The sequence below is a fragment of the Rhinoderma darwinii genome, chromosome 4 (genome assembly GCF_050947455.1).
Source record: "Rhinoderma darwinii isolate aRhiDar2 chromosome 4, aRhiDar2.hap1, whole genome shotgun sequence".
Taxonomy (NCBI): domain Eukaryota; kingdom Metazoa; phylum Chordata; class Amphibia; order Anura; family Rhinodermatidae; genus Rhinoderma; species Rhinoderma darwinii.
Window position 1 is genome coordinate 104,388,901 of NC_134690.1, and position 19,506 is coordinate 104,408,406.

The 19,506-nt window shown below is 42.8% G+C and overlaps 1 protein-coding gene across 1 annotated transcript in view; it reads right to left on the reverse strand.

The window, feature by feature from the left end:
• LOC142760810 (carboxypeptidase B-like) overlaps positions 1-19,506 on the reverse strand; it is a 54,081-nt gene that overhangs the window by 8,593 nt on the left and 25,982 nt on the right. Inside the window, exons 9-10 of the mRNA XM_075863988.1 lie at positions 13,426-13,628; positions 9,946-10,030 (exon numbers count right to left, since the gene is read on the reverse strand). Of these exons, the coding sequence (XP_075720103.1) occupies positions 9,946-10,030; positions 13,426-13,628 (288 nt within the window). The remainder of the gene's footprint in view (positions 1-9,945; positions 10,031-13,425; positions 13,629-19,506) is intronic.

The window sequence follows — 19,506 nt, forward strand, 5'->3', positions numbered from 1 at the left end:
TTAATTTGCTGAGGTGATCGGGAGAAATTTCACCCCACGCTTCCAGAAGCCCCTCCCACAAGTTGGATTGGCTTGATGAGCACTACTTGCGTACCATATGGTCAAGCTGCTCCCACAACAGCTCTATGGGGTTGAGATCTGGTGACTGTGCTGGCCACTCCATTATAGATAGAATACCAGCTGCCTGTTTCTTCCTTAATAGTTCTTGCATAATTTGGAGGTGTGCTTTGGGTCATTGTCCTGTTGTAGGATGAAATTGGCTCCAATCAAGCGCTGTCCACAGGGTATGGCATGGCATTGCAAAATGGAGTGATAGCCTTCCTTATTCAAAATCCCTTTTACCTTGTACAAATCTCCCACTTTACCAGCACCAAAGCAACCCCAGACCATCACATTACCTCCACCATGCTTGACAGATGGCGTCAGGCACTCTTCCAGCATCTTTTCAGTTGTTCTGCGTCTCACAAATGTTCTTCTGTGTGATCCAAACACCTCAAACTTCGATTTGTCTGTCCATAACACTTTTTTCCAATCTTCCTCTGTCTAATGTCTGTGTGCTTTTGCCCATATTAATCTTTTCCTTTTATTAGCCAGTCTCAAATATGGCTTTTTCTTTGCCACTCTGCCCTGAAGGCCAGCATCCCGGAGTCACCTCTTCACTGTAGACGTTGACACTGGCGTTTTGCGGGTACTATTTAATGAAGCTGCCAGTTGAGGACCTGTGAGGCATCTATTTCTCAAACTAGAGACTCTAATGTACTTGTCTTGTTACTCAGTTGTGCAGCGGGGCCTCCCACTTCTCTTTCTACTCTGGTTAGAGCCTGTTTGTGCTGTCCTCTGAAGGGAGTAGTACACACCGTTGTAGGAAATCTTCAGTTTCTTGGCAATTTCTCGCATGGAATAGCCTTCATTTCTAAGAACAAGAATAGACTGTCGAGTTTCACATGAAAGCTCTCTTTTTCTAGCCATTTTGAGAGTTTAATCGAACCCACAAATGTAATGCTCCAGATTCTCAACTAGCTCAAAGGAAGGTCAGTTTTATAGCTCCTCTAAACAGCAAAACTGTTTACAGCGGTGCTAACATAATTGCACAAGGGTTTTCAAGTGTTTTCTAATCATCCATTAGCCTTCTAACACAGTTAGCAAACACAATGTACCATTAAAACACTGGAGTGATGGTCGCTGGAAATGGGTCTCTATACACCTATGTAGATATTGCATTAAAAACCAGACGTTTGCAGCTAGAATAGTCATTTAGCACATTAACAATGTATAGAGTGTATTTCTGATTAATTTAATGTTATCTTCATTGAAAAAAACTGCGCTTTTCTTGCAAAAATAAGGACATTTCTAAGTGACCCTAAACTTTTGAACGGTAGTGTACTAACAGCACGCCAAAAACAAACACAAAAAAAAATAGTAACACAAAAAAGCAACGCAATTCTTATACTTACCTTTCCTGTGTCTAGCGTTGGAGCCGCAATGTCAGCGAGCTGGGCCCTATATCTAATCCTATCATGCGTGATACTGTCTACTGAGCCAATGTATCTAATCCTATTCATAGCTATAGGGTCAGAGTGCTATATATATGCTTTCTCATATATACTAGTATATATATATATATATATATATATATATATATATATATATATATATATATATATATGTATATATACACACATACACATACACACACATACATACATACATACATACATACATACGCGCACACACATATTTTTTTTTTGCAAGGATACCTACTGCTGGGGCCCTGTATCTAAGTCTATCATGTGTGATACTGTCTGCTGTGCCGTGTATATAAGCCTACCATGCATGATACTGTCTGCTGGGGCCATGTATCTAAGCCTATCATGTATGATACTGTCTGCTGAGACAAGGAGGGTATGTGGGACTACCTATAGGGGACTTCATGGCACTGTCTACAAGGGGGATGCATGGCAGGGCGACTGTGTGTGGAACCATACAGGGGGGTGTGACACTATATACAGGGAGTTGTGACACTATATACAGGGGGGTGTCACACTATATACAGGGGGTGTGACACTATATACAGTTGGTTGTGACACTATATACATGGGGGTATGACACTATATACGGGGGGCATTGTGTGAATGCTCTACAGGTGTCTTTGAATAGAGCCCCGAGACATAACTTTGCTTGGGGCCCCAGAAATGCTGAGTGTTAGTACAGGGATACTTACTGCTGGGGCCTATATTTAAGGCTATATTCACACGAGCGTGACAGATTTACGTGCGTAAAAAATGCACGTAAATCTGTCGAGTGCGTTGCGTTTTGCATCAGTATGTTTTGCGTGTGGCATGTATTTTTCACGCACTTGCAAGCACTTTTTTTCAGTGTAATTGTTGCGTAAAACATGGACAGCACACGGATGTGCGTCCGTGTGCTGTCCGTAGTTTTCACGCACCCATTGACTTCAATGGGCAAATAGGTGTGTGAAAATGCACCAATATAGGACATTCAGTGAGTTTCACGCAACGGACACTAGCTGTGTGAAAACTCCTGCATGTGTGAATATGCCCATTGAAATCAATGGGTCCATGTGCTGTGCGTTGTTTCAACACACAGCATATGGGCGAGAATCACGCTAGTTTGAATGAGCCCTAAGTGAGCCCTGTGTGATACTCTCTGCTGGGGCCATATATCTAAGCCTGAAATAAATGTATTGCCTGCCGGCAACAGAAGCCCTGTTTTCCAACTAACAATTAGAAAATAACAAGTATTTATTAAATTTATGCAAAGAAGGACAGACTACATATAATTTAAAATTTAGAGTCCGTTGCTGACTACAATCAGCTTAGTGCAAGGTATAGAAAGCCTGGAGCTGATGGCTGCAGCACGCAGCACCAGACCAACCGTTCAATTCTCAGAGTCAGCAGGACACGTGTTAAAATTAGATTAGAAGCCCCCCCGACATGTTTCGCTACGAAGTAGCGTCTTCAGGGGTATCTTAGCCCCGATACCCCTGAAGACGCTACTTCGTAGCGAAACATGTCGGGGGGGCTTCTAATCTAATTTTAACACGTGTCCTGCTGACTCTGAGAATTGAACGGTTGGTCTGGTGCTGCGTGCTGCAGCCATCAGCTCCAGGCTTTCTATACCTTGCACTAAGCTGATTGTAGTCAGCAACGGACTCTAAATTTTAAATTATATGTAGTCTGTCCTTCTTTGCATAAATTTAATAAATACTTGTTATTTTCTAATTGTTAGTTGGAAAACAGGGCTTCTGTTGCCGGCAGGCAATACATTTATTTCAGGCTTAGATATATGGCCCCAGCAGAGAGTATCACAGCACTAAGCTGATTGTAGTCAGCAACGGACTCTAAATTTTAAATTATATGTAGTCTGTCCTTCTTTGCATAAATTTAATAAATACTTGTTATTTTCTAATTGTTAGTTGGAAAACAGGGCTTCTGTTGCCGGCAGGCAATACATTTATTTCAATTTAACCAATACGCCCACCAACTATAGGGGTCCTCCCCCTTGTGTGTATCATATATCTAAGCCTATCATGAATAATATTGTCTGCTGGGTCCATGTATCTAAGTCTATTATGTGTGATACTGTCTGCTGGGCCATGTATCTAAGTCTATCATGTGTGATACTGTCTGCTGGGGCCATGTATCAAAGCCTATCATGTATGATACTGTCTGCTGGGGCCATGTATCTAAGGCTGGGTTCACACGACCTATTTTCAGACGTAAACGAGGCGTATTATGCCTCGTTTTACGTCTGAAAATACGGCTACAATACGTCGGCAAACATCTGCCCCTTCATTTGAATGGGGTTGCCGACATACTGTGCCGACGACCTGTCATTTATGCGTCGTCGTTTGACAGCTGTCAAACGACGAAGCCTAAATTGACTGCCTCGGTAAAGACGTGCAGGACACTTCTTTGCAACGTAATTTGAGCCGTTCTTCATTGAAGTCAATGAAGAGCAGCTCAAGATTACGAGCATCAAAGACGCCTCGCATAATACGAGGAGGAGCTTTTACGTCTGAAACGACGCAGCTGTTTTCTCCTGAAAACAGTCTGTCTTTTCAGACGTAAAAGACAGTTCCCGTGTGCACATACCCTAAGGGTATGTTCACACGCTTAACAAAAAACGTCTGAAAAATACGGAGCTGATTTCAGAGAAAACAGCCTCTGATTTTCAGGCGTTTTTGAAGCTGAGAATTAAATTTGGAGCTTCTTTTGAGGCTTCTTTTGAGGCATTTTTCATAGTGTTCAATGGAAAATCAGGTCCAAATAATGCCTCAAGATGTTACATAGTTACATAGTTAGTACGGCTGAAAAAAGACACATGTCCATCAAGTTCAACCAAGGGAAGGGAAGGGAAGGAAAAATTTCTACACATAGGAGCTAATGTTTTTTTGTTCTAGGAAATTATCTAACCCTTTTTTAAAGCCATCTACTGTCCCTGCTGTGACCAGCTCCTGCGGTAGACTATTCCATAAATTCACCGTTCTTAGGGTATGTGCACACACACTAATTACGTCCGTAATTGACGGACGTATTTCGGCCGCAAGTCCCGGACCGAACACAGTGCAGGGAGCCGGGCTCCTAGCATCATAGTTATATACGATGCTAGGAGTCCCTGCCTCTCCGTGGAACTACTGTCCCGTACTGAAAACATGATTACAGTACGGGACAGTTGTCCTGCAGCGAGGCAGGGACTCCTAGCATCGTACATAAGTATGATGCTAGGAGCCCGGCTCCCTGCACTGTGTTCGGTCCGGTACTTGCGGCCGAAATACGTCCGTCAATTACGGACGTAATTAGTGTGTGTGCACATACCCTTACTGTAAAGAAGCCTTGTCGCCTCTGCAGCTTGAACCTTTTTTTCTCCAGACGGAGTGCCCCCTTGTTTTTTGAGGGGGTTTTACAAGGAACAGGATTTCACCATATTTATTGTATGTGCCATTAATATATTTATATAAGTTAATCATGTCCCCCCTTAGTCGTCTTTTTTCAAGGCTAAATAGGTTTAATTCTTTCAATCTTTCCTCATAACTTAAATTCTCCATGCCCCTTATTAGCTTTGTTGCTCTTCTTTGTATTTTTTCCAACTCCAGGGCATCCTTTCTATGAACTGGAGCCCAGAACTGGACTGCATATTCTAGATGAGGCCTCACTAATGCTTTGTAAAGTGGTAATATTACATCCCTGTCCCGCGAGTCCATGCCTCTTTTAATACACGACAATATCCTGATGGCCTTTGAAGCAGCTGACTGACACTGCATGCTGTTATTGAGTTTATGATTTACAAGTACACCCAGATCCTTCTCAACAAGTGAATCCGCCAGTGTAGCTCCCCCTACGACATATGATGCATGCAGGTTGTTGGTACCCAGATGCATAACTTTACATTTATCTACATTAAACTTCATCTGCCAAGTGGACGCCCAAACACTTAGTTTGTTTAAATCTGCCTGTAATTCATGAACATCTTCCATAGTCTGAACTATATTACATAGCTTGGTGTCATCTGCAAAAATAGAAATCGTGCTATTAATCCCATCCTCTATATCATTAATAAATAAGTTGAATAATAGGGGTCCCAGCACTGAACCCTGGGGTACACCACTTATAACCGGTGACCATTCAGAGAAGGAATCATTGACCACAACTCTCTGGATACGGTCCTTGAGCCAATTCTCAATCCAATTACAAACTATATTTTCTAAACCTATAGTCCTTAATTTACCCATTAGGCGTCTATGGGGGACAGTGTCAAATGCCTTTGCAAAGTCCAAAAACACTAAATCCACAGCGGCCCCTCTGTCTAGACTTCTGCTCACCTCTTCATAAAAACAGATTAGGTTGGTTTGACAACTTCTGTCCTTAGTAAAACCGTGCTGGCTGTCACTTATAATGCTATTTATTGTCACATAATCCTGTATATAGTCCCTCAATAGCCCCTCAAACATTTTCCCCACGATGGATGTTAAGCTTACTGGTCTATAATTACCCGGGGAAGACCTAGAGCCCTTTTTGAAAATAGGCACCACATTTGCCCTGCGCCAGTCCCTTGGCACTATACCAGTCACATGCAACTTCTTTTTATGGAGCGTCTTTTTACGCTCCGTTTTTTGACTGCAAAGCGTAAAATGACAGCTCGTCTGCACAGAACATCGTAAGACCCATTACAAGTAATGGGCAGATGTTTGCAGACGTATTGGAGCCATCTTTTCAGGCGTAATTCGAGGCGTAAAACTCCTCCATTACGTCTGAAAATAGGTCGTGTGAACCCAGCCTAAGTCTATCATGTGTGATACTGTCTGCTGGGGCCTTGTATCTAAGCGTATGTGCACACGAGAACTGTCTTTTACGTCTGAAAAGACAGACTGTTTTCAGGAGAAAACAGCTGCGTCGTTTCAGACGTAAAAGCTCCTCCTCGCATTATGCGAGGCGTCTTTGACGCCCGTAATCTTGAGCTGCTCTTCATTGACTTCAATGAAGAACGGCTCAAATTACGTTTCAAAGAAATGACCTGCACTTCTTTGACGAGGTAGTCATTTTACGCGTCGTCGTTTGACAGCTGTCGAACGACGCCGCGTAAATGACAGGTCATCGGCACAGTACGTCGGCAAACCCATTCAAATGAATGGGCAGATGTTTGCCGACGTATTGTAGCCGTATTTTCAGACATAAAACGAGGCATACGCAGCCTAAGCCTATCATCATACCTCCCAACTTTTGAATTCCGAAAAGAGGGACATTTTAAGCTACGCCCCTAACCATGCCCAATATCCCGCATAAACACATCAAATCACGGCCAGATCCTTCTTCAAATAACAAGATCATATTCTCACTGCGGATCTCTAGACTTACAATTACAAAAAAAAAATATGGATATCACCAATATTATGGATCAGGTTATATCGTCTTTATGTTACTTTTCCTAACTTGGGTATAACATAAGCTCATCACGGCGGCAGGACAAACCAAAAGGCTGAGAACAATGAAAGTCAAGAGGGAAACCCTGTAGTTGATGACATTTCAATTGACAGGTAGCAGAGTTACATGATGGGGATTTTTTTTTTCCAGTTGTGTAACTGCTACCGGTCAATGGAAAAATCATCCACCAGAGCCCCCTTGTAGATAGCTCCACACACAGCCCCCTGTAGATCGCTCCAAACACAGCCCCCCTGTAGATAGCTCCACACACAGCCCCCCGTAGATAGCTCCACACACAGCCCCCTGTAGATCGCTCCAAACACAGCCCCCCTGTAGATAGCTCCACACACAGCCCCCCGTAGATAGCTCCACACACAGCCCCCCGTAGATAGCTCCACACACAGCCCCCGTAGATAGCTCCACACACAGCCCCCTGTAGATCGTTCCACACACAGCCCCCTGTAGATCGCTCCACACACAGCCCCCTGTAGATCGCTCCAAACACAGCCCCCTGTAGATAGCTCCACACACAGCCCCCCGTAGATAGCTCCACACACAGCCCCCCGTAGATAGCTCCACACACAGCCCCCTGTAGATCGCTCCAAACACAGCCCCCTGTAGATAGCTCCACACACAGCCCCCCGTAGATAGCTCCACACACAGCCCCCTGTAGATCGCTCCACACACCGCCCCCTGTAGATAGGACCACACACAGCCCCCTGTAGATAGTGCCACACACAGCCCCCTGTAGATAGCGCCACACACAGTCCCCCTGTAGATAGCTCCACATACAGCCCCCTTGTAGATAGCTCCACACGCAGACCCCCTGTAGATAGCTCCACACACTGCCCCTCAGTAGATAGCTCCACACACCAACCCCCTGTAGATAGCTCCACACACAGACCCCCTGTAGATAGCTCCACACACAGCCCCCTGTAGATAGCTCCACACACAGCCCCCTGTAGATAGCGCCGCACACAGCGCCCCTGTAGATAGCGCCACAGACAGCCCCCCTTTTGTACATAGCACCACACAACCCCCTCCCCCTTGTTCAAAGTGCCACACAACCACCCTTCCCCCTTGTACATAGTGCCACACAGCCCCCTCCCCCTTGTACATAGTGCCGCACAACCCCCCTCCCGCTTGTACATAGTGCCACACAACCACCCTCACCCTTATACATAGTGCCACACAACCACTCTTCCCCCTTGTACATAGCGCCACACAACCCCCCTCCCCCTTGTACAGTGCCACACAACCCCTCCTCCCCCTTATACATAGTGCCACACAACTCCCCTCCCCCGTATACAGTGCCACACAACCCCCTCCCCCTTATACATAGTGCCACACAACCCCCTTATACTTTGTGCCACAATGCCGCCAGAGCGGATAGCGGTAGAGGTAGCCTACTGCTGCCATTCTCCGCTTTACTTTGACATCACTCACCATCAGAAGAAGGCAGGAGTCTTGCAGCGGCGCTCTCACTGGTGTCGATACCGGCCCGGGAGTGGACCAGTCCAGTCACCTGACCTTTCACCTGCCCGGTTATGTCAGATGACAAGTCAGATGACTGGACTGGTCCATTCCCGGGCCGGCATCGATCCCAGTCAGAACACCGCCGCAAGACTCCTGCCTTCTTCTGACGCTGATCGCTGCTGCAGTCGTCTGGCATGCAGGGCGCTTGTCAGCAGCGATCAGCTGTTTTGATACAGCTACAGCGGGACATTTTGCAGACCGCCCGGGACGGCGGGACCATGGTGAGGAACCGGGACTGTCCGGCCAGATCCGGGACGGTTGGGAGGTATGCTATCATGGGTGATACTGTCTGCTGGGGCCCTGTATCTAAGTCTATCATGTGTGATACTGTCTGCTGGGGCCATGTATCTAAGCCTATCATGTGTGAGATTGTCTTCTGGGGCCATGTATTTAAGTCTATCATATGTGATACTGCCTGCTGAGACAATGCATCCAATTCTATCTAGCGGTGCAGCTATAGGAGCCTTAGTCTTATAGATATGCTATCTCCGATATATATGTAAAAATGTATTAATTTTTTGTGTGTGTGGGGGGGGGGGTGAATATATGTCTTGGGGCTTGTGCCCCTGATCTTTTAAGACCCTAGCAGCGCCCCTGGTTGCAGGGAGACGTTTTTCTGCAAACTCAGAACATCTGCTCATGTGGAGTTCTTGTAGGGTCGTGAAGAGGTGAATACCAGTAAACAGCGTGGTCTAGGTTACTAAAAGTTTATTTTTTTTATACCAGCAGCACCTGTACTGCAGGCTGCCAGCTTTGCCTTCCTGTTCCTTATCCTGTGGATTGCTTGGCAGACAGACTCTACAGCATCAGCTGTCAGCCCATCATAGAGAAGATCAGTCAATATCATAGGCTCTGTGAAGATCCAGTGTGTGTGTAATTAGAGACCTGAGGGTATGTTCACACGCAGTGACCAAAAACGTCTGAAAATAAGGAGCTGTTTTCAGGCGAAAACAGCTCCTGATTTTCAGACGTTTTTGTAGCAACTCGCGTTTTTCGCTGCGTATTTTACGGCTGTTGGAGCTGTTTTTCAATAGAGTCAATGAAAAACGGCTCCAAAAACGTCCCAAGAAGTGACATGCACTTCTTTTCGCGGGCGTCTTTTTACGCGCTGTATTTTGACAGCGTAAAATTACACCACGTGGGAACAGAACACCGTAAAAACCCATTGCAAGCAATGAGCAGATGTTTGTAGGCGTATTAGGGGCGTTTTTTCAGGCGTAATTCGAGGCGTAAAACGCCCGAATTACATCTGAAAACGCTGCGTGTGAACATACCCTAAGGTGAGTGTGAGCAAGGGGAGGCATCGGGTCAAAGTAGAATAATTGTTTTAACACTTGTAACCAGAGTAGGCCCTATTTCCCTCAAGCCCCTTGTGCATCCTAAAACGTTTCCACCACTGAGATGTGCCTTCATTTTGCTTCCACTGTATAAATAATGTAAGATGTAAATAAATGCACAAAATACTTACAAATTGTTTTCCCTCCTGGTCCATAAGTGTAAACTGTACCATATAATGAAGACAATGCATTAACTGCTCCTTCTGAGAGAGACAGCTGGAATAGATAAATGATATAAATAAAGTCATTTATTTTAATAATTGTCAAAGACAAATGCACGTTATTGTAACATTCATCTTCACCCATTCAATCTTCTCTACTGTCACTTCGGGTTATGTTGTATTAAATACAATTTATCATAAATCACTTATCTAACTGCACGTGTTCATCACTCACCCATCTATAGGGTCTTGTGCTGAGAATAGATCATTACAGTCTGCGTCACTGATTAATTCCTTATGCAATCCGAGATTCAGTTTTAATCGATTAATATGAGCTGCTAAATTACTGGCCTTCACTTGACACTATATAAGTATGGAATACTATTTGTAATTCTTTATATGTGGTTTTGAAATGTGAATAATGTCTGTACGAATTAACAATTACTGAGAACATATCTTACTGCTCATTTACTTCATGTAGCTTATAAATTATCTATAAGGGTGGGCATCTAACTGCATGTTGGGGGTCACAATAATGACTAGCTGCCATTTTGGAGCCTTAAAGAGGCTCTGTCACCAGATTTTGCAACCCCTATCTGCTATTGCAGCAGATCGGCGCTGCAATGTAGATTACAGTAACGTTTTTATTTTTAAAAAACGAGCATTTTTGGCCAAGTTATGACCATTTTTGTAATTATGCAAATGAGGCTTGCAAAAGTCCAAGTGGGTGTGTTTAAAAGTAAAAGTCCAAGTGGGCGTGTATTAGGTGCGTACATCGGGGCGTTTTTAATACTTTTACTAGCTGGGCGCTGTGAAGAGAAGTAACATCCTCTTCTCTTCAGAACGCCCAGCTTCTGACAGTGCAGATCTGTGACGTCACTCACAGGTCCTGCATCGTGACGGCCACATCGGCAGCAGAGGCTACAGTTGATTCTGCAGCAGCATCAGCGTTTGCAGGTAAGATCGACTTACCTGCAAACGCTGATGCTGCTGCAGAATCAACTGTAGCCTCTGGTGCCGATGTGGCCGTCACGATGCAGGACCTGTGAGTGACGTCACAGATCTGCACTGTCACAAGCTGGGCGTTCTGAAGAGAAGAGGATGTTACTTCTCATCAGAGCGCCCAGCTAGTGAAAGTATTAAAAACGCCCCGATGTACGCACATAATACACGCCCACTTGGACTTTTACTTTTAAACACACCCACTTGGACTTTTGCAAGCCTCATTTGCATAACGACAAAAATGGTCATAACTTGGCCAAAAATGCTCGTTTTTTTAAAATAAAAACGTTACTGTAATCTACATTGCAGCGCCTATCTGCTGCAATAGCAGATAGGGGTTGCAAAATCTGGTGACAGAGCCTCTTTAAAGGAATGTATCACCTATTTTTTTTTTCTGATTAAAACCAGATAGTGAAACATACCCTTTTTTTCTAATCTGTTATTTTTTGATTGTTGATTTTTTTTTCTGTTTTTTGTATATTATTATTGGGGCAGCCATCTTGCCTGAGCTTGCCTGAACAGCATTAAGGCCTCATTAAGACTGCATACTATCCGCAATTGCGGAGCTGCAATTGCGGATAGTATAGGGCACATTCTATCCTATGGGCCAATGCACATGACAGTGGTTTCCGTGGTCCGTACATTGTCCGAGAGCCGGGACCGCAAAAAAATAGGACAAGTAATTTTTCGGGCTTCATTTGCAGTCCGGCCTCCTTACAGGGGTTTTCCAGCCACTAAAAATTAATGGCCTATCCTTATGATAGGCCATCAATTTTTAGTGGCTGGAAAACCCCTTTAAAGTTAATGCACATCTTGTGTGTGCACAGTCCATGATTGCGGACGGCCTGCAGATGACACTTCTCGGGTCGTCTGTGCCGTAATCACGGATCATGCACACGGCTATGGTCGTGTGCATGATGCCTTCGGGTATGTTCACACGGCCTATTTTCAGACGCAATTAGGGCGTTTTACGCCTCGAATTACGCCTGAAAAGACGGCTCCATTATGCCTGCAAAAATCTGCCCATTGCTTGCAATAATGGGTTTTACGATGTTCTGTTCAGACGAGGTGTAATTTTATGTGTCGCTGTCAAAAGACGGCGCGTAAAAAGACGCCCGCGTCAAAGAAGTGCATGTCACTTCTTTGGAAGTTTTTGGAGACGTTTTTCATTGACTCCATTGAAAAACGGCTCCAATTACGTCCGTAATGGACGCCGCGAAAAATGTGAGTACGAGCAATTACGTCTGAAATTCAGGAGCTGTTTTCGCCTGAAAACAGCTCTGTAATTTCAGACGTATTTGAACATACGCTAAGAGATATGTCGTGTGAACATACCCTAAGAGATATACTTTACAGCAGCTACATGGACCATAGGAACCTGTGAACAGGAGGGGATGTATTGACTTGGGAGAGTGTTCTAGGCATGCTCTGTGACTTGGGCAGAGGTCATTGTGCAGGAAGGGATATGAGGGGAGCTGTGTCCATCACCTATTCTCAATGATGGATCCTGTGTTATCTATATAGCTGTTACCTTTCATTGTTATCTTGACTGATCATAAGAGATGACTGCTGAGAAGTGATCTCTACAGAACAGGAAGGGTCAGTCTATTGTGAAACTCTGTGGCCAGAATGAAAACGGCAAGATTTTAGGATTCTTTTTTTAAATATAAATAATAACATATAAAATAAAAAAAATTACCAAAAATCGTAAAAAATATGTTTAATAAAAAGGTGATTTTTTTTTTCCAGTTGTGTAAATCTGCTACCGGTCAATGGAAAAATCATCCACCAGAGCCCCCTTGTAGATAGCTCCACACACAGCCCCCTGTAGACTTCTGTGTATTTTTCTGATGATACATTGCCTTTAATCAAGGAAGCAGAGTAGCAAATGCCCCATTACTTAGCCTGCCCACGTATTAAAAATAACTTCTAAAGACAATTCTCTGCTCTAAGCACGAGCACCCAGGGATAATTTTCTCAGATGCCGTGGTCGCTAATAATCACGGCTTCTAAGGATTTAAACGAGCGGGATCTCACTCGAGCGGGATCCCGCTTGTAACACTGAAGTTTGGACTGATTCATACAGCCAACACGCTCATTCAATGGAGTGGACATAGCCAGTGAGAGCGCTCCACACTCCTCCACTCGCCCTCTGCCGTATATACAGAGTGGATGTCGGGAAATATATAATTGAAGTTGCAAACATTTAAAGAATGTGCAGTGTTGACCCAGAGAAAAGCAAAACACCCTCTAATTTAGTTGTCAATTGTCTGCATATTAGAAGAAAAATCCTTCCTGACTTCAAATATGAAAATACGGTCCCCTCTGACCCCTCTCCAGCTTTGCTATGTCTTATAAATTGAACCATGGGGTAGCTATTATAAGGCTTAAGCTATGTTTTCATCATGATCTTATTGACAACTTTTTAACATGTACGCCAATACTTACTAGTTCATCATGATTCTGTGTTAGAGCATGCTTGTAGGAGTAGGGGAACAACAACATCTGGGAATAAGAGTGAATGGTCAGGTAGGCTTTGATGGAAGAAAGATTGCTACGGATGAAATCACCTAGAGCTCTAGTTTCACTCTCTGATTCCGGAATGGTGCCACAATAAATCTCACTGCAAGGGCTTGATGTTGCTCCAGCAGCTTAAAAAAAACATAAAACCAGTTTGAATAAATGTGTTACATTTATTACACATGCCCTTGATTTATTATTTTGGAATAACAAATGTCTATTACATAAAAGCTCAACATAACTCATTTTATTGTTGATAAAAGTGAATAATAATACAAAAAAGCCTGAGGCTAAGTCCACACTACTGTAAGTATACTTTTACCTCTCTTCCGTCAGAGGACGAGGGGATCGGAAGATTAAACGGAAAGCAATGTTTTTTTTGGCTGAGTTTCTTTCCTTTTGTCTCCGTTCGCTAGGTTTCCATTTTTTTGAAAGGAAACAAAAGTACAGTCTGCAGAAGTTTTGTTTCCGTTGAAAAAAAAGGAAACCTAGCGAACAGAGACAAACGGAAAGCAAATTAAACAAAAGAAATACCATTGAAATGAATGGTGATGCTAACGGAACCATTGCTATCCGTTTAATCTTTTGATCCTCTCTTCCTCTGACTGAAGAGAGGTAAATGTAAACTAACGCTAGTGTGAAAGATGCCTCACTGTCCAAAAATTAAGAAATTATGTGAACATCTTTTTTAAAGTAGTATTATGCTAAATAATAGACAGGACAAATGCTACTTCTACAAATTGAATTGAATATAGGCCATGTCATCAGTGAACTCTTGTACATTTTACTATTTAGCATATTGGACTATTAGACCATGTTCCCACATTGTTGCAGATTCTCCGTGCATATTTCATACCAAAAATCTGCAACAAAGTACAATACTAGATTAGAGGGTTTTACATAACCATATCTACATTTATCGGAAAAGTACAGTACATATTTTAGGACATTCTGTGAATTATAAAATCCATCTCATGCTCTATATGTCAAGGGTTTGTTGTAGAATTTTTCAGCAGATTTCACCCTTTGCAATACAAAGGGTAAAACTTAAAGAAAAATCCACATGTAACGAATGCAGATTTTGCAACAGTAAGCTGCAAATTTGTTTTTGGATTCATAAAAATCAGTAGTAATGGGGTGTTCACATCACCGTTCGTTTCCGCTGAAGGGTTCCGTCTGAGGTTTCCGTCGGGTTAACCCCTCAGCGGAATGTCAAACGGAAACCTTAGCTTCCGTTTCCCTCACCATTGAATTCAATGATGACGGAAACCTAGCTAATGGGTAATGGTTAAGATAGCTGTTAATCGAACAGTTGCTTAGTCAACAGAAATCTTTTAAATTAAAAACAAACAAACATGCATTTTCAAGTTATTTTTCTTACAAAATGATAGGCATCAACTCTTTAACTTCCAACTTTTTACTTACATTGAAGGCTGATGGTACTATTTAGGGCTTGTCCACAGACAACGGAATTGGTGCAGAAAATTTCTGCAGCAATTCCGTTGAAAGTTAAGGACTTTCCGCTGCGTCAAAAACGCGCTATTTCCTGTGGTTTTTGCAGCAGAAAATGGTGTGTAAATTGCTGCGTTTTTCCAAAAATTAAGAGATGGAGACATCTCCTATGAAAAACGCAACAATTCTGCACAGTTTCCGTAGCAGGAATTGACATGCTGCGGTCCTAAAATTATACACCGCAGGTCAATTTCGGCTCGGAAATTTTACGCAGCCTGTGGATGAGATTTATTAACCCCTTAACGACCGCCAATACGCCTTTTCACGGCGGCCGTTAAGGGTACTTATGCCAGAGCGCAGGCCTTTTCACAGCGCACTGACATAAGCCCGATACGGGTGTCCTATGCCGGCTAAAGCGGGTGTCGGGCGGTCTAAAGACAGCTGTGCACCTGCTCTAACGGGCGGGATCGATTTTAACACTAGGGGACTTCACTATGCGATCTTCTAATCACTTTTATAATACACTGCAATACTTCTGTATTGCAGCGTATTATTGCCTGTCAGTGTAAAGCTGACGGGCACCTGCTAGGTCATGCCTCAGGCATGGCTTAGCAGGCATGGCTTAGCAGGCATCCACTACAGGCAAACCTGGGGGCCTTTGTTAGGCCCCCGGCTGCCATAGAAGCCATCGGCACCCTGCGATTGCCAGAAGTATTGCAGTGTATTATAAAAGCGATCAGAAGATCGCATAGTGAAGTACCCTAGTGGGACTAAAAATAAAGTTATCAAAAAGTTTAATAAAGTTAATAATAAATAAAAATCCCAAATAAAAAAAAGAAAAAAACCCACTTTTTCCCTTACAAAATACTTTATAATGAAAAAACAATTTTTTTTAAAAAAACATTACACATATTTGGTATCGCTGCGTCCATAACAACCCCACCTATAAAGCTATTATGTTATTTAAGCCCCACGGTGAACGCCGTAAAAATAAAATAAAAAACAATGCCAGGATTGCTGTTTTCTGTTCATCCTGCCTTCAAAAAAATGTGATAAAAAGTGATCAAAAAGTCGGATATACTCTAAAATGGTACCAATAAAAACTAGAAGTCGTCCTGCAAAATACAAGCCCTCATACAGCTGCATCAGAGGTAAAAAATAAAAAAAAATGATGGCTCTTAAAACATGGCAACACAAAAACAAATGATTTTGAAAAAAAGTGTTTTTACTGTGTAAAAGTAGTAAAACATACAAAATCGATATATAAATTTGGTATCGCCACAATCGTAATGACCCACTAAATAAAGTTGTTATGTTATTTATACCACACAGTAAACAGCGTAAATCTAAGATGCAAAAAAGTGTGGCGAAATTTATGTTTTTTTTTTCCATTACCCCCCAAAAAAGTTAATAAAAGTTAATCAATAAATTATATGTACCCGAAAATGGTGCTATTAAAAAATACAACTTGTCCCGCAAAAAACAAGACCTTATACAGCTATGTCGAAGACAAAATTGTAAGGCACTTATGATTGATAACTATATAAATAGTTCCCATTACCCAAAGAATCATCTGAGATTGCATAATTCTAGTACACAGAAACAGATCTAGTTCAAGGTTGTGCTAAAGAGGAATAAATGAAGCATATAACCCAGGTATAATTCTGCAATGGTAAATGCACGTCCTAAAATCATTAGGAGTCAAACAATTATTGAGGCTTTAAAGGATAACTAGTAGAAGTTATTATAAAATAAAATATACCTCATAACCTCATAAGACCTTTTAATTGCAAAATATCGAATGAGGGACAACCACTCCAGGTTTCACATACCACAGCTAAGGCAGCCCGCAATCACTAAGGACAGGTACAATATCGGTAATAGAGAAAGATGTGGAGTCATGAGTATTATCACTGGGGTTATCATTATTTCTGCAAGTAGAAACCATAGTAGGGATAGCTGACGTTAATGTATGGGGATGTTGTCTCCTATAGGAAAGCCAAGGGCTCCAGAGATTGGAGTATTTGTCATGATTGCAAAGTTCCCAACCAAGAAGCTCCTTCATCCTGCAAATCATGTCTACCTTATCGGCCCAGTGCCGAACACTTGGGGGATCCTTGGACTTCCAGTTCAATGGAATAAGGAGTTTAGCAGCAGTAAGTAAGTGGGTAAGTAAAGTGTTACTTGTTCGGCTGAAGACCATTACATGGAAGGCAAAATAGTATCAATGTGGGTGTAATTGTAACCTTACGTTTAGTAACCTGAAAACAGATGGATTTAACATTCGTCCAGAATGGTTGTATAAGAGGACAGAACTACTATAAGGGTATGTTCACACGGCCTATTTACGGACGTAATTCGGGCGTTTTTGCCCTGAATTACGTCCGAAAATAGCGCCTCAATAGCGCTGACAAACATCTGCCCATTGAAAGCAATGGGCAGACGTTTGTCTGTTCACACGAGGCGTAATTTACGCGCCGCTGTCAAAAGACGGCGCTTAAATAGACGCCCGCGTCAAAGAAGTGACCTGTCACTTCTTTGGCCGTAATTGGAGCCGTTATTCATTGACTCCAATGAATAGCAGCGCTAATTACGCCCGTAATTGACGCGGCGTTCAAGCGCCTGCACATGCCGTTACGGCTGAAATTACGGGGATTCAGTAATTTCAGCCGTTACGGACGCCCTCGTGTGAACATACCCTAAGTGTGAAAGAGTCCCTGTATGTACACCACAGTGCCTACATGTATCAGGGATATTTGGATTCAGTCTATGTAAGAATGCTGGGGTTCTGTACCACCTAGACAACGTCTTGAAGGAATTTTCTTGTATTCTAAAACATCTTGAGAACCCTTGGGAATTTTGAAGGATCTGTTGAACCTCAGATCTAGAGAATGTTACATTTAGCTCCTTCTCCCTATCTACAATATAGTGAGGCCTCTCTGGGTTTTTTGCGAGGAGCAGACCAGAGTAAATTTTTGATAAAAGCTTTTTAGCGGGGGAGATAGGAGTGGATATGTATCTAAACAAGAAGTTCAAAAACATCTGAGTGAATTTTACGGAATGGTTTGCAGCTATGTCGGAAGTTGCTTTCATGAAGAAAGTTCACGGTGGCAAATTCTGTTGATGAGAGTAAATTACGTAGCTCAGGGGGTGTATCACTTTTAAATACTTTAGCAATGGTGCTCGGATAAATGACTCCAAAAGGAGTAAGGGGGTGATTGTGTTTGTAAAAATTTGGGAAGAAATTTCAGAGGCGCTAAAGCGGATATCGATCTGGAGGGGGTGAGTTGTGCTAAAAAATCATGGTATACTGAAATGGTCCCTTTGGTGGTGGGGCTGATCTTTGCGTTGTGAATAGGTGTAACTTTGGAGAGACAGGCTGAGTCAATCTTACTTAGTAAAGCACGTTCCGCAGAAACAAACGGTGGTGGATCCGTAGAACTGTTAAGATAAATCCATCTACTCGAGTGGAGCCCTATGCCGCCCGACTTGGATTTGAGCATATGTAACTTATATGCCAGTCTGGGGGATTTTTCTAGTACAGAGAATCTGGAGAAAATGCGTCTAACTGTATTGAAGTAGGACTTGGGGAGAAATATTGGTACCGTTTGCAGGACGTAGAGAAATTGGGGGAGGATGTAGGATTTTAGATAATTCTTTCTCCCTATCCAAGACAAGAAGGGGATATTAATGGAATTTAAATGAGTTTGTATTTTGCGTACTAAAGCTAAATAGTTTGCCAAGAAAAGTTTAGATAAGTCCTTGGTTAAGTGGATACCCAGGTATTTAATTTGGTGTGTGGCCATTGAAAGTGAACACGTTTTTTGGTTCCCCGACCTCTCGTGTAGGAGCCTGAGACTTTTAGCACTTCAGAATTGTTGTAGTTGATCTTGAAATTAGAACCTCTCCCCATGTTCTCGAAAATTTGGAGGATATGTGGGAAAGCCAAAGAGGGGTTTGAAACCATTAGGAGAAGGTCATCCCCAAACGCAGCTGTTTTATGAGTAAAGGCACCAAATTGTATCCCCTCTATTGCCTCTGTTTGAGTGAACTTCTGTATGAGTTTTCATGACTAAAATAAATAAAGTTGGGGACAGTGGGCATCCATGACGGGTACCAATTGTTATATGAAATGTAGGAGAGAGCGTACCATTTATTCTCAATCTAGCCGAGGGGGAAGAATCAAGGGAGAATATAGCTTGAATAAACGGGGGAGGGAAGCCAAATTTAGCAAGAGTGGCATGGATGTATGACCATCTAACCCTGTCAAATGCTTTTTCAGCATCAGTCACTAACAGAATCAGTGGAAGGTTTTTGGAGGAAGCGTGGTCTATCAAATTTATCAATCTAGATGTATTATACCTACCTTCCATTGAGGGGGCAAAGCCCCCTGTTGTGGGGAAATAAGTCTAGTTAGAAGGGGTTTGATTCTGTTAGCTAGGATTACAGACCACCACTTCACATCAGTATTCAGGAGCGATATTGGCCTGTAATTTCCGCAGATTGAAGGGTCCTTCCCCTCCTTTGGAATGATGGTGACAAAAGCTTCCAAGGTCT